This window comes from Gracilinanus agilis, chromosome 6 (genome assembly GCF_016433145.1).
Source record: "Gracilinanus agilis isolate LMUSP501 chromosome 6, AgileGrace, whole genome shotgun sequence".
NCBI lineage: Eukaryota > Metazoa > Chordata > Mammalia > Didelphimorphia > Didelphidae > Gracilinanus > Gracilinanus agilis.
This window is the reverse complement of record NC_058135.1, coordinates 216433698-216447786: the sequence shown is the minus strand read 5'-3', so window position 1 is coordinate 216447786 and position 14089 is coordinate 216433698. Positions and strand designations below refer to the sequence as shown.

Sequence of the window (14089 nt, the reverse complement as noted above, 5' to 3'; positions counted from 1 at the left end):
AGAAAGAAAGAAAGAAAGAAAGAAAGAAAGAAAGAAAGAAAGAAAGAAAGAAAGAAAGAAAGAAAGAAAGAAAGAAAGAAAGAAAGAAAGAAAGAAGGAGCAAGCCAAATGTGGTAGAACTTCAGGCAGGTCAAAAAAGGGATGGAAAAGGGTATTTTCTTTGCTTGTTCCTTATTGTTGCTTCATTTGGTTCTGATTTATTTTAGAAAGATCATATATTTAGAGCTGGAAGTACTTCAGAGACTATATAGTTCCAAAGGTCATTTTGAAGATAAGAAGACTGAGGCCCACGGAAGTTAAGTGATTTGTTTAATAAGGTCACTTAAGTAGTAAGGTGACAGAACTCAGGTCCTTTGACTTTAAATCCTGAGCCCTCTACCATACTCCTTCTATACTTACACTTAGATAATTCAGGGTCCAGTAGTCAGCACCCCTGGCAGTTATCTGCTAGTCAAAAATAACTGTGCCTTGAACTAAAAGAAAGAAAAATAGGTTCTGACTTTGAGTGGGTGGGCAGGAGGAGATGCAATAAACACTTACTTTCAAAATGACTCATTTCCATGGCCACCAGGAATGCCCACTCGTAATAGCATTTCCCTTCCTCTTGTTGGGCTCTGTTCGTGTAGTGCTGTCCCAGCCAGAGGAGAACTTGGACGAATTCTCGGCCACACACAGCACTTGGAAGTTGAGAAAAGAGTTTTACTGCTTCGATGAAATAGTGTTCAGCCAGACCACTGGCATTTAAGTGAAGACAGAGAACCCCGAAGTTTGCCAGGACAACCGCCTGGTTCTGGACCAGCCCAAGCTCTTTGGATACACGGAGCGCCTTGTAATAACCCTCAGCTGCCTTTTTAATGCTGTTCATCCTTTTCAGGGCGATGGCAGCCATGTTATAAATAATCCCTAATTGCTGAGGGCTACTTCCAGAGGAGTCTATGATGGAATCTAAGATCTCCAGTGCTGCTGGATTTTGCCGGTGAAGAATGTGCAACCAAGCAAGAGAAATTAAGTTGTTAATGACCTGGCCAATGCTGGCTGAGTTGTCCACTTCCACAGCTTTCCATACATAGTCAATGGCCTCTTCGTATCTCCTATGATGGCTATATAGTTCTGAAAGACTACAGTAGAGGGAGCCACAAAGCTTTTGTTCTTGGGAAGCCATGGCAGAGGACAGTGCTTGCTTGAGGTAGAGAGAGATTTGGGATGGCAGCACATGGTCCACCTTCCTCAGGCCATAAAGCTTCGGGGTATTCTGGATGACCAAGTCGATGCTCTCCAAGGAGCTCATGAAGGTTTGTGAGCTCTGGAAAGAGGCGACTTTGATACAGCTCACAGTAAGGTGGGGCAGACATTTCCTGCTATAGATTTCCCCAAGATGGAGGTAACAATCTGTGGACCAGGAGCTGTCCCATAAACCCAGTTCACCACTCAAAAGCAGAAGCCTCTCCAGGAAGGGCAAGGCTTCTTCTGGCTGCTTGAGATTAATATGGTGCTTGGCCAGCAGGAAACAGATCCTGGCTTCAGCCTGCTGGTCTTGCTGGTTTAGGATGACCATCTTCAAAGCAAATTTGAGGAGATCGGCTTCCATCTCAGTACTACAGATATAGTTAGGAATTCCAAGAAGCAGAGCTGCTACCTTGCCAAACACATGTGTGCATTTCTCTCTATTTTTCTGTTTTAAATAAATGGCAGTGAGATTGGTGTAAATAGCCACCACAAGGAAAAGGTCACTGAAGCTGCCTCTCAAGGCTCCCAAGGCTTCTTCAAAATAAACCCGAGCCTGGGAGAGCTTGAGCTTTCTGACACATAGCCTCCCGAGGAGGAAGCACAGTCTTGTCAGGGCCATGGAAAGGTTGGCTTTCTTGGCCGCTATCCTTGCCTGCCCAAAGTAACAGACGAGTTCTTCCTCCTCAGTATACCCATCAAACATGGTGCTCAGGCATGGAAGAGAGACATCATATAGGCTCCTGTAACATGGTTTGTATTTATCCTCATTTAGAAACATTAGTAAAAGGAGGAATTTCTCTGGATTGTTGTCATTTTCTTCCACCTTGAGGCAAAAATGGGGTTCTTTAGACACAGGGAAGTTCTCTGGAGTCGATGGCTGGTAACCCTCCTCTTTGTGGCTGTCAGTCTCTTCAGAGCAGAGTTCGGGGGTCTTGTACCTTTCTAACACAGCTCTCACTTTGTCAGCCACTGAAATGGGATCAGAGCCCAATGGAGGCTGAGGCATTTCTGCAAGTTAGAAAAAGGTTATGATGTGGAAAACAGTTCATGTTTATAGGACACTTTAAGGTTTGCAAATACATTCTTATTTAATTCTCAGAACAATCCTGGGAGATAAACGCTCTTAAATTAACTCTCCTGAAGCTAGGTGGCATAACAACTAAGAATCCTGGGCTTGGAGCTGGGAAGACCTGAATTTGAATCCTACCTTAGACATGTACTGGCTGTCTAATGAGAAGCTAATATGTTAAATCCTCCTGGGCAACTTTCAGTCACATTTTGCTCTTTTCTGCACAGACTCTAAGGAAGGCAGTGATTGACTCCCTCTTTTGATATCCTTTTCCATACGTGATGCCTACCTCAAGGAGTCAGGTTACTGCCTAGAGGAACTGCATGATTTGGGGGCATGTTTCATGAGGGAGTTCTTAGCTCCCCTCTCTCCTTCCAGATGGCACCATATGCATGTAAAATATGGAAGGTATATTTGGAAACTGTACACATTAAGCCTCTTCCCTTCAGCTAATTCTAGTGCTTTTCTGAGTGCTGAGTTCTGCCTGTGTTGAGGTACCCAGAGGAAGTTGGTTGGCTTCTACAGTGGCATCGAGACTCATTAGTGGGTACCCAGCCTTCCCTTCTTCCTCCTCAGTCAAACTGGACCTATCTATATGCTACTCAAGGTCTGGATTATCTAGGGGGATATCCCTAAGATCTGATAGGCTAGAACAGGTAGCCTATAACATCTAAGCAGTCATGCATGGGGCCAGGTCCTGCAGCGGAAGCAAAATGGTAGGATTCAAGGTGTGGTGCATGTTCAAGGTTAGGCCACGTGTGTCTAGGAGCAAGGCTTGGAACTTTGTCAGTCTGCCACTGGCCAGCCACCTGTGCCCTTTTGTTTCAAGGACACTCTGGATCCAAAGAGGGTCTGTATGTCAAGAAGCTGCCCAAGAGTCAGTTTGGCAAACTCCTCCACCATCATGGCAGGGGCTATACCTGCCTGCAGACAGGCAGGACATCCCTGAGCTGCTGGGTCTAGTTACTTAGAGAAGCAGGCTACAGGGCAGTATTCAGGTCCTAAAGTCTAAGTAAGGACCTCCAAAGTATGTCCCCTTCTGTCATTAACAAAGAAGGAAAAGGTTTATCAAGCCAATGCTGGGGTAGCTATGAACCTGGCTTTTAAGGTACTGAAAGCGGTCTGCTGATTGGGTCTCTGGTGCAGAGAATAGGAATCAGAGCCAATAGCTGCTTCATACAGTGACTTGGCAATTATGCCAAAGTTAGGGATCCAGATCCTACTGAAGCCTGCCACCCCTAGGAAGGTCCTAAATTGTTTCTTTGTTAGTGAAGCAGTGATGGACAGGATAGTCTTCTTTCCTTCATATGTTAGGGATCAGGAGGTGGAGTTAGTTCATGGCCTAGGTATTGAACCTTCTTTTGGGAAATCTGGCCTGTGTGACCCTGGGTCAGTCACTTAATCTCTGTGTGTCTGTTTCCTTATCTGTAAATTGAGTGCAATAATAGCACCTACTTGAGTTGTTGAATCAAATGGGATCATATATGTAAAGCACTTGTAAAACATAAAGTGCTCTATAAATGCTAGCTATTATTACAGATGGTAAACTGAGGCTTAGAAAGCTTAAATGACTTACACTGCTGCACAGATGAGCAGTGGAGAGAGAGCCAAATCTAGATTCAAGACTCCTCTCATCTCAGAGTTCAAATCTCACCTCAGATATTTAGTACATGTCTAAGGTGACTCTGGGCATGTCATTTAATGATATTTGCCTCAGTTTCCTCATCTGCAAAATGAGCTGGAGAAGGAAATGGAAAACATTATCTTTGCCAAGAAAATGAAGAGAAGTTGGACAGGACTAATTGACTAAACAAAAACAAATGTCTGAGGGAGGATTCAAACTCATTTCTCTACAGCTCTGAATATAGTACTGTCCACTACAGGAACAATAGGTACTAGAAAATGGTGGTTTGTTTTTTCTATTTTATTTCAAGTGGTCTCATTCTGAAGAGAGACTGAAGAGCCACTCCACAGATGTAATCAGAGAAGGACAACAAATATACTTTGCTAAGCTAGGGATAGATTGGAGAGTAGTTGATATTTAGTATTTGATGGAAAGTCAACTTTTGGCCCAAACCATTCTTAGTATTATATTAATATTCTATATTTTACATTGCATTTCTTTTTAAAAATCTCCTATATCATAATGAAAAATGTTTGTACAAAAATATTTATAGCCATGCTCTTTGTGGCAAAAAAAATTGGAAAATGGTGGGGGCATCCATTGATTGGGCAATGGCTGAACAAATTATGGTATCTGATGGTGATGGAATACCACTGTGCTGTAAGGAGTGATGAACTGGAGGATTTCTATGTGAACTGAAAAAACCTCAATGAACTGATATAGAGTGAGATGAGCAGAACCAGAACAATGTACGCAGAAAGTGAAACATTGTGGAACTATCCAATGGAATGGACTTTGCTACTGATAGCAATGTAATGACATAGGGCAATCCCGAGGATTATAAGAAAGAATGCTATCCACATGGAGAGAAAGAACTGTGAGAGTAGAAAAGCAGAAGAAAAACATGACATCACTTGTTTATATGGGTTTATGATTTGGGTTTTTTGTTTTAAAAAATTGCTCTATTACAAAAACGACTAATATGGAAATAGGTAACAAGTGATAACATTTGTATCACCCAGTGGAATTGCTTGTCAGCTCTGGGAGGAGGAAGGGAAGAGGGGAGAGAAAGAAATGAATCTTGTAAACATGGAAAAATATTTAAAAAAAATAAAAATTTAAAATGAAAAAAATATCTCCTATATCTTCCTATTGCCTACTCAGAATCAAGGCAAATACAAGATTCTCTTCTCCTTACCTATGGGGATCTGGGTTGTGGGTCCTGTGAAATTTTTCAATCATAGGATTTAATCTTAAAGATGCTTTAGAGATCTATCCAAACCCATCTGGCTTAGATAAAATGAAAATTATGCTTAGTACTTATGGGGTAGCAGAGTCAGGCCCCTCTTTTATTTTTTTAATAACCCATTCTTCTTTCACCAATCTGGACCTTTGTGTTGTCCAGCCACAGCTCAAGACCTCTTTTCTTGAGATATCCTCTATACCTGGAATGTCACCTTTTCCTCTTTGTTTACAGGGTCCCTCCATTTCCTTCAAAGGCCAGCTCCTCTATAAAGCCTTTCCCGATTCTCCCAGGTGATTACCAGTTTCTCTATTGTACTTTTCTTAACACTTAAGGAGCACCTTGACAAGAACTTAAAATATAAAACAAGTGGGGTCTGAGGACCTAAAATTCTGACTTACCCAGATACCAGACTGAGCTCCTGCAGTCTTATCTTAACTAGACTTTCATCTTTTCTGCAACTAGCAAAATGTTTTGTAAACAGTAGGTAATTAATAAGTGTGTTTCCTCCATCTCAATATCAATCAAGTAGCAAGACATCAAACTAAAGAAGAAAGTGTTTGGAGGGGAAGAATAAAGACTAGAAACATTTATCTGCCTTTTACAAAGGGAAAAAAATGTTAAAAACAAACCATCTCTTCAGTGATCTCTATAGATTTGGGATAAAAGTACAAAACATTGTTGAGAAGCCAAGTTTTAAATTGTTTTTCTATATTAGATTAACTCATCAAGATGCGGCCACTTCTGACAGCCAGGAAACCACTGCCAAGGTTTGGGCTTTGCATGTTTCCCTCTAGGCACTTTGATATCCAAGGAAGTAACTATTTCCTCTTGCCAAAAGGAATTTTTCAATATACAGCACCTTACACCTTAAAGAAATAGCATCCCATTTTCTCATTTCCTTCCAAAGGCAGAGTCTAAATTCTAAGCAGGAGAGGGAAAGTGGCTAATCCAGATGGGTTTAAACGGATCTCTAAAGCCCCTTCAAGATTTAAATTCTATGATTTGAAAATTTCATAAGAGCCACAACTCAGAAAGGAGAATTTCGTGTTTGCCTTGATTCTTTTTAATGTTCAACACATTTCTGTAGACAAATTGAACTTTCTTTTCCAGCAAGTTGAACCTGGAGAGTGTCAACTACCAAATTACACACCAAAGAAAAATAATTATAGCTCAGCCTGAAGTGGCAATTTTCCAGCACCATCTTCTGGACAGCACAAGGAGTTTGGCCCATTTCTAGGGAGGGGCTGTTAGTGTCTCAAGTTCTTTTGTTTTTTTTTTTCAGAATCAGAAGAATGTCACTAATTTCACTCATGAGAATTACAAAATCTCAGTATTGGAAGAAGCCTTTGAGGTCATCTAGTGCATCTCAATCTATTCATTTTCCATCCCTGATTCCAGAATTCTATTTTACTTGAAAGGTTGCTAAAACCCTTCTATTGAGCATGAACTTACTACTCCCCCACCCTCGGCCAAGTAGTCTATTCCATGGTCAAAGAGCTCTGATTAGTTAGAACATTTTTCTTTTACTGATTTGAAATCTTCCACCCTCTGATTTCTACACATTGCTTCTGATTCTGTCCCCTCGTGAAAAAAACAAAAACAAAAACAAAAAAAACTGGAATAAACTGAATCCCTCTTCCATATCTGAGGTGTATAATTTCTCTGTGGTTCTTTAATCAAAGGATGAGTTCAAATGTGAGATCAACTAATGAATACCTATGTAACCTTGTATATATCATGTCACTTTTCTAGGTTTCTTTTTCCTTATATTTTTTTCTCTCTAGTTTTTTTATTTGTTACATTAAAGCTCCCATGTATCTCCCTCTGCGCCTCACTCCCCTCTCAGCACTAGAGAAGGCATCATTTGATGAAAAGATCTATAAGGGGGCAGCTGCTTGGCTCAGTGAACTGAGAACCAGACATAAAAATGGGAGGACCTGGGTTTAAATCTAGTCTCAGATACTTCCTAGATGTATGACTCTGAGCAAATCACTTAACCCCCATTGCCCAGCTTTTATTGCTCTTCTACCATGGAAACAATACACAGTATTGATTCTAAGATGGAAGATAAAGGTTTAAAAAATACATACATATATGTGTATATATAAAATTATGTTTTGCTTGTTTCTATTTATCAGTTCTTTCTCTGGAGGTAGACATATACAAGTTACTCTTCAAACAATATTTCCGTTGCTGTATATAATGTTCTCCAAGTTCTGCTTGCTTCACTCCTCATGTTTATATAAAATGGCACTCTATTTGCTAGATAGGAGGATCCCTAAGGCTATTTTCTGGCTGGCCAGAAAGTCTATGATTCTCTGCTCTGGGAATGTTCTCTGGATGTCCCCCTCCTCTGCTCTGAAAACTGACTTTATTTCTAACTAAAATCCTGTCTGTCACTGGAAACCTTCCCCAATGCTTTTTAATGTTTTCCTTCTGTATTTGCCTTGTTTATGTTGGCTCCCATGCTGTCTCCCCATTAGATTATCATCTTTTTGAGGGCAGGAACTCTCCTTTGCCTCCTTTTGTATCCCTACAAAAGTTTAGCAGAGGGTCTAGCACACAGTAGCTACTTAAGAAATGTTTATTTATTGATGAATAGATTCTATATATTACAGACTGACTGAATAAAAAATTGTGGGTTGCTTACTATATACAAAGTACCACATTATGCTCTATGAACAGCTAAGTCCCAATTATTTCAAATAAAGAATTTCCTCTAATGAGGTGCCATTCTTTGAATTCACAACAGCCTATTTCCATTAGGCTGGAACCAATGACCATCTTTTATAAAAGTTATAACTTTTAATAATGTAAATTTTAATATCTATGGCCACTATAGGGGATTTCTTATTCCCACTAATTGTGGGACCTAACTGCAGATTCCAATATAACAGCCCCTTCTCCTGGAGTGAAAATCGACACCACCACCTCAGTCTAGTGAACACACTTAACAGCACCATTTCCAAAGGCATACCTTGTTCTTGAGATTTCTGAAACTTTACTTCTTCAAATATATCTGAATCAGAAAGAAAAGAAAAGAAATGAGTTAGCAGCTGGGGTATAGTAGAGAGAACATTAGAAATGGAGTTAGCAAAAATTGAATAGAAAAAAAAAATGGAGTAAAAAGACCTAGTCTCAAGTACCACTTACTGTGTGCCATTCACTAAACCACTGCCCCTTCATGACCCTTAATCCCTTGGTTGCTTTTCCTGAAAAACGTGGATGATGAGAACAACAGTGCCTGGTCTACCTGCCTCATAATGTTGTTGTGAGAGACCCAATGAGGTTCAAGAGTTTCTACATGGAGGATGGGGAGTGGAGTTCATCTTCCATTTATTACTAAGCACAATCGCATGGAATAATAAACCTTCTCAGTCTCATCATTCAGAGCATTGATTGCTATTCAGCCCTGTAACCTCACACTTGCCTTGGGATGTGCCCCACAGGGCAGAAGAGGACACCCCACAGATGACATACTTACCCATACTATATGCTGTGCAGACAGCAGAGGTGGCTGTTTTCTTCAATAACTGGATTACATCATCTTCGGAAAAATTCTTTTTGTTGAAGAAAAATGACCTTTCCTCCTCATCCAGAAAGATCACATTTACTAGCCTGGAAGTCAGGACATAAGCTATATTGATTTTATTCCAAGCAACAAATATTCTACTATTATGCATTATTATTATTAATATTTTATTATTATGTGTTTATTATTCACACGAATAATAAATATAAATATTAAAACTAATATTCAATTTTTTGGAAATTTTATTTCTTCAAAACGAAATCCCATTTCTAAGGTTCTTTAGGGGCTAAAGGCACCAAGACTAAAATAAAATTTAAGACCTTTAACTTTGGAATCAAGGCTAAATCACTTAACACCTAGGGGAAAATCTGGTGCTTTTACTTTCATCTAAACACATCCATGTTACCATAATATGAAAGAGAAAGCAGCTAAGCTTGGGTAGGTAGGGTGGGGGGGTGGGGTGCAGAATGACAACATCTGCTGATAGTACTCCTAATAAGGTACAAACTTTTTTTTTTCCATTGAGGCCATTTACAAATTTTTTTTATTCTGTTTTATTTTACTGAGGCCATTTAAAAAAAAAAAAAAAGGAGAGCCAGCACCTCTTAGTAGTCATTTGATATGGGCCATTACATTGCAAATACTGAAATTCATCAAAAGTAAGAAGAATAAGAGGGCTAGGTGAGGTCTTATCAAAACAGAACCGAGCTCCTCTGGGGGGCTGATGCTCTTGGGTAGCTTCCCATTGTGGAAGTCTAAGATCTGTGTGACCCTAGGGAAGTTTTAAATGGAGAGCCAAGCCGTGAGCTGACTGAGGTCTTGAGCACTGATGATTCTGTGACTTAGAAGTCTGAATAAGCAAAGAAATTAAAACTACGGCTGAATAGTCCATAAATGATTGTACATGTGGATGGGTGGCCCTAGCTGTAGAGAGGAATGGGTACAGTGGATGGATCACTGGAATTGGGGCCAAAAGACCTAAGATTGGCAGCAAACTCTTCTACTTTGTGATCTGGGGCAGGCCTTTTAGCTCCTCTTGACCTCAGTTTCCCTTTCTGCAAAATGAGGTATTGAACTAAGCATTATTAATAATAACAATAACAATAGTAACTGTCTTTGCCAAAGTGCTGTAATGTTTACAAAGCGCTTTGTCTACATTATTGTATTCAGTCCTCATAACAACTTTATGAGGTAGGAACATATATTATTCTTTGTACTTTACAGAAGAGGAGACTGAGGCACTGAGAGATTAAGTCACATAGCCAGTAGGTATTAGAGATGATATCTGAACCCAGGAGTTTACAACTGCAGGTGTAGCATTTTAAAAAAACAAACAAACAAAACCCTTACTTTCTGTCTAAGTATCGACTAAGGCAGAAGAGCAATAAGGTCTAGGCAACTGGTGTTAGGAGACTGGCCCAGGGTCACAGAGCTAGAAGTTATTTGAGGCTAGAATTGATCCCAGGTCCTCCCAGGCCCTGGGACTCTCTATCCAGTGTGCTACCTGGCTGCCCCAAGGTGTAGCATTTTTGTACAATATCATGCTGACTTTGAGAGATAATGTCTGACCCCCTTTAGTTCTAAATGCTACGATTCCCAATTCAAATTTGTCAGACCACCGATGGTTAGGTCACCTCTCAGTTGATGTTTCAGTCTAAACAACAGCCATAAGTCTGAGCAGTAGCAAACTACTGTCCATAACTAGTTGGTCAAGGAGGTATGGCCACAGTCTGAAGAAGGATTTGTGCTCTTCTACTTACCCAGAGGCTTGGTTATCGATTTGAATGTGACTGGTCTTCACAAAGCCAACCTGGCCAGTCACTGAGTGCCTCCCCAGAAACCACCCCAGGCAGGGAACAAGGATGCCAAGGATTTCAATCTGATCCCTGTCCTGGAAACTCATCTCCTCTGGTCCTTGGCTACAGTGATCCCTTATGGCAAAGCACGTTCCCATACCTGCAGAAAAGGAACCATCTTCTAAATCAAACACCTTCAGACAAAAGAACAGAGGCTTCCGCCAAGCCAGAAAATTCCCTCAAAAATCTGGCAAATGTTTTCCTCTTCTTGGATATAGACTGAGACAACCTTGACCCCTATTCCTACTAATGAGAATGCTTCCAAGACATCTGCAATGGTTCAGGGCAAGAAGATGGAGGAGGAAAGCATAGATGTGGAATTGTCTCAGGTATGAAAGGAATTTAGGAACATTAATTTTAATGCTTAGGTAAAACAGATATTTCTTATGCAATATCCCTCAGGGAGTGGATGGGCATTTAGCTTTTACTCTGAAGACTTTTAGAGACCAGGGACCTCACTACCATGGGAGACAGAATGGCACAGTAGAATGAGCACTTCATTTGGAATCAGGGTTTAGTGGCTGTCCAGTCATTTTTCAGTTGTGTCTGATTCTTCATGACCCCATTTTGGGATTTTCTTGACAAAGACATTGTAATGGTGTGCCATTTCCTTCTCCAGCTTATTTGACAGATGAGGAAACTGAGGCTAAAAAGATTAAATAACTTATACAAGGTCATAGAGCTAGTGAGTTTCTGACACCAGATTTGAATGTAGGAAGATGAATCTTCCTAAATCATGAAAAGTACTTTATCTACTGCAGCATCTTGCTGCCTCATCCACCACAAAAACTAAGGCTAAATCTTTGGTTAACTATGAGATATTGGCTACTCATTTAGACTTTGACTCAGTTTTTTCGCCTCTAAAATGGAGAAAACTATATTTTTACTATCTCCTTCCCAGACTAGTTATGAGGAAAGTATTTTTGTGAATTTTTAAAGCTCTACAGAAACACTAGTTATTACGTTGTCTCTAGAAGTTCATTCCATTGTTAGATGAAACTTTTAGAAAATGTTCTAGTATAATTGATCTAAATCTGCTTCCCTCTAACTTCACTGTTTCAAGGTTTTTTTTTTCTTTTTTCTTTTATGGGATCAACCAGAATAAAGCTAATCTTTCATGCCTCAGGGGATTCCTCAAATATTTAGAAATGGCTTTCACTGGGAAGTAGTGTGGTATGATGGAAAAAGTCAGATGAATTGAATTCAAATACTGAGTCTGTTACTTCCTGTGGGAAATTAGGCAAGTTACAATCTCTCTGAAACTCAGTTTCTTCAAGTATAAAATGGAGGGAGTGTACTGGATGACATCAAAGGTCCCTGGCAACCCCAAATAGATGATTTTATTAAGCCTAATTCTCTCAACAGACCATCATTTAGCAAAATCTCCCATTTTCCTCCCTTCCTGGTCTCTCTTTACTGAGTTCCAAGTTCACAAAATCTCAGAACTAGAAGAATCATCAGAGACAGCTTATATTTGATGCAAGATCCAATAGCCCTAAGCTCACTCACCATTCTTTTGCTTTCACTGGTTCAAGTCAATTGACTTTTTATCAAAGTATCTCTCAAATAAAAGTGTTTATTAAACACCTACTACATGCTGATTACTGTACTGAGACAAAAATGAAATAGCACCTGTTCTCGAGGGGCTTAAATTCTAAGTTCTTCATCTTCTTGCTCTGCAATGCAGATGTTGCTCAAGGCTTTATCCTAGACTTTCCTGTCTCACATTTGCCCTCCTTGACAGTATCATTTATTTGCTCAGCTTCAGTGATCACCTCTGTGCAGAAAACTCTCAGATTTATACACACAGCCTGAACCTCTCTGCTGAGTCCATATCTCCAACCAGCTACAGGATTTTAACCCCTGGGGGTGTCCCAACACCTCAAATTCCCTATGTCTCAAACAGAGTTCATCTTTCGTCCTAAATCTGTTCCTTCTTGTGACTTTGCTATTTCTGTCTGTGTCACTACAGGCACGTATATAACCTAGGATTGTCTTCACTTACTTCCCTAAAACAGCATGTTACTGGATCCTATTGGGAATCTCTTCTTTATTCCTAGAGCTCTTTGGTCAGGCCTTTGGTATTACCAGCTAAATTCTAATAGCCTCATTTTAGGTCTTGCCTCTACTTTCTGCCTTTCTCAAATCTGTCTTTAATGCTGCTAGATAGACTACCTGAATGGGTAATTCCTCTTCTCAGAAAATTCATTATCTCCCCACTCCTCATTAAATAAAATTCAGTTCAAATCTGGCTTCAGACACTTTCTGGCTGTGTGACTCTTCGACAAGTCACTTAACCTCAATTGCCTATTCCTAACTGCTCTTGTGCCTTGGAACCAATACTTAATGTTGATTCTAAGATGGAAATTAAGAGGTTTTTTTTTTTTTAATTAAAAAATCAGACTCCTCAACCAGTCATTCAGGGTGCTCCACAAGCTGGTACCAACCTACCATGCCAACTTAAACTCATATACCTGTTTTCCAAGCAATCAAGGCTCCTACCAAATGGGTCATTTCTCTGTCCCCTGAACATATAACTGCACACACATCTCCACATCTTTTGTGATAAGATCACTAAGTTCCTTTCCATCCAGCCGCCATGTGGATTGGTCTAGTTTTTTCCTGAAAGGTGATAAAGTTGTACATAGGACTTGATTGTCCCAGAGGGCTATCTTAAATACTTCAGACTTGGAGGATACCCCAAGACCATCCGAATCAGCTATGATTCCCTGCCCTGAAACTTCCACAGTGGGGTAGGGGGCACATCTACCCAAGTGCCACAGTATCTTTATTGAATATCCTTTCTACATTTCTTATATCAAATATTCCTATTCATCATATTGAATATCTTTAGTGAATATTCTTTCAAAAGGCTAAGAAAAGCTTTGGTAACTGCTGAATGACCCACTATTCTATCATTTCATTCTAACACCAAAGCTAAACTAATAAGAAGCCAGCCTTCCTAATGAAGAGCCCATCCATTTTCCTTTGCATACTCTTCCTAGTGTTTGGAACGTTCTCATTCCTTCTCTTCATCTAAAATCCCTGCCTATGCCAAAAGATCAACTCAAATGCCTGCTCCTACAGAAAATCTTTCCTCATTTCCGGAGTTGTAAGGAATTTGCCACCTTCACCTTCATAAACCACTTTATTTTATCTCTCTCCAATGTTCTTGGGTAATATTTTATATTACTGGTCTGGCATCTTCTCCCCTTTTCCAAACAAAAACTCTTTGAGAGTAGAGTCAATATTCTACTTAAACTTTGGATATTTCTCAGTTGCTAGCACAATGCTTGCCTGGAGTAGGTACGTAACTTCAAGTTCCAGTTTATTGAGGTTCCTTTTAAAATGGGGACTACAGAAGAAGGTCTACAAGAGTTCTTCAATTGTATCATTTGATTAACTTGTTGAAAACATAGTTTGGGAAGAGGACAGCAGAATTCTCACATTCCCACCTTTTGTTTTTGAGTCAATTTATATCTTTCCCTCATGCTTCAACACTAGCAGAAAGAAGGAAGGAAGAAAGGGAGGGAGG

The 14089-nt window shown here is 40.0% G+C and overlaps 1 protein-coding gene across 1 annotated transcript in view; it reads right to left on the bottom strand.

The window, feature by feature from the left end:
- Positions 1-14089, bottom strand: part of SH3TC1 (SH3 domain and tetratricopeptide repeats 1) — a 78200-nt gene that overhangs the window by 16599 nt on the left and 47512 nt on the right. Inside the window, exons 9-12 of the mRNA XM_044682312.1 lie at positions 10459-10654; positions 8651-8784; positions 8144-8185; positions 541-2235 (exon numbers count right to left, since the gene is read on the bottom strand). Coding sequence (XP_044538247.1) covers positions 541-2235; positions 8144-8185; positions 8651-8784; positions 10459-10654 — 2067 coding nt within the window. The remainder of the gene's footprint in view (positions 1-540; positions 2236-8143; positions 8186-8650; positions 8785-10458; positions 10655-14089) is intronic.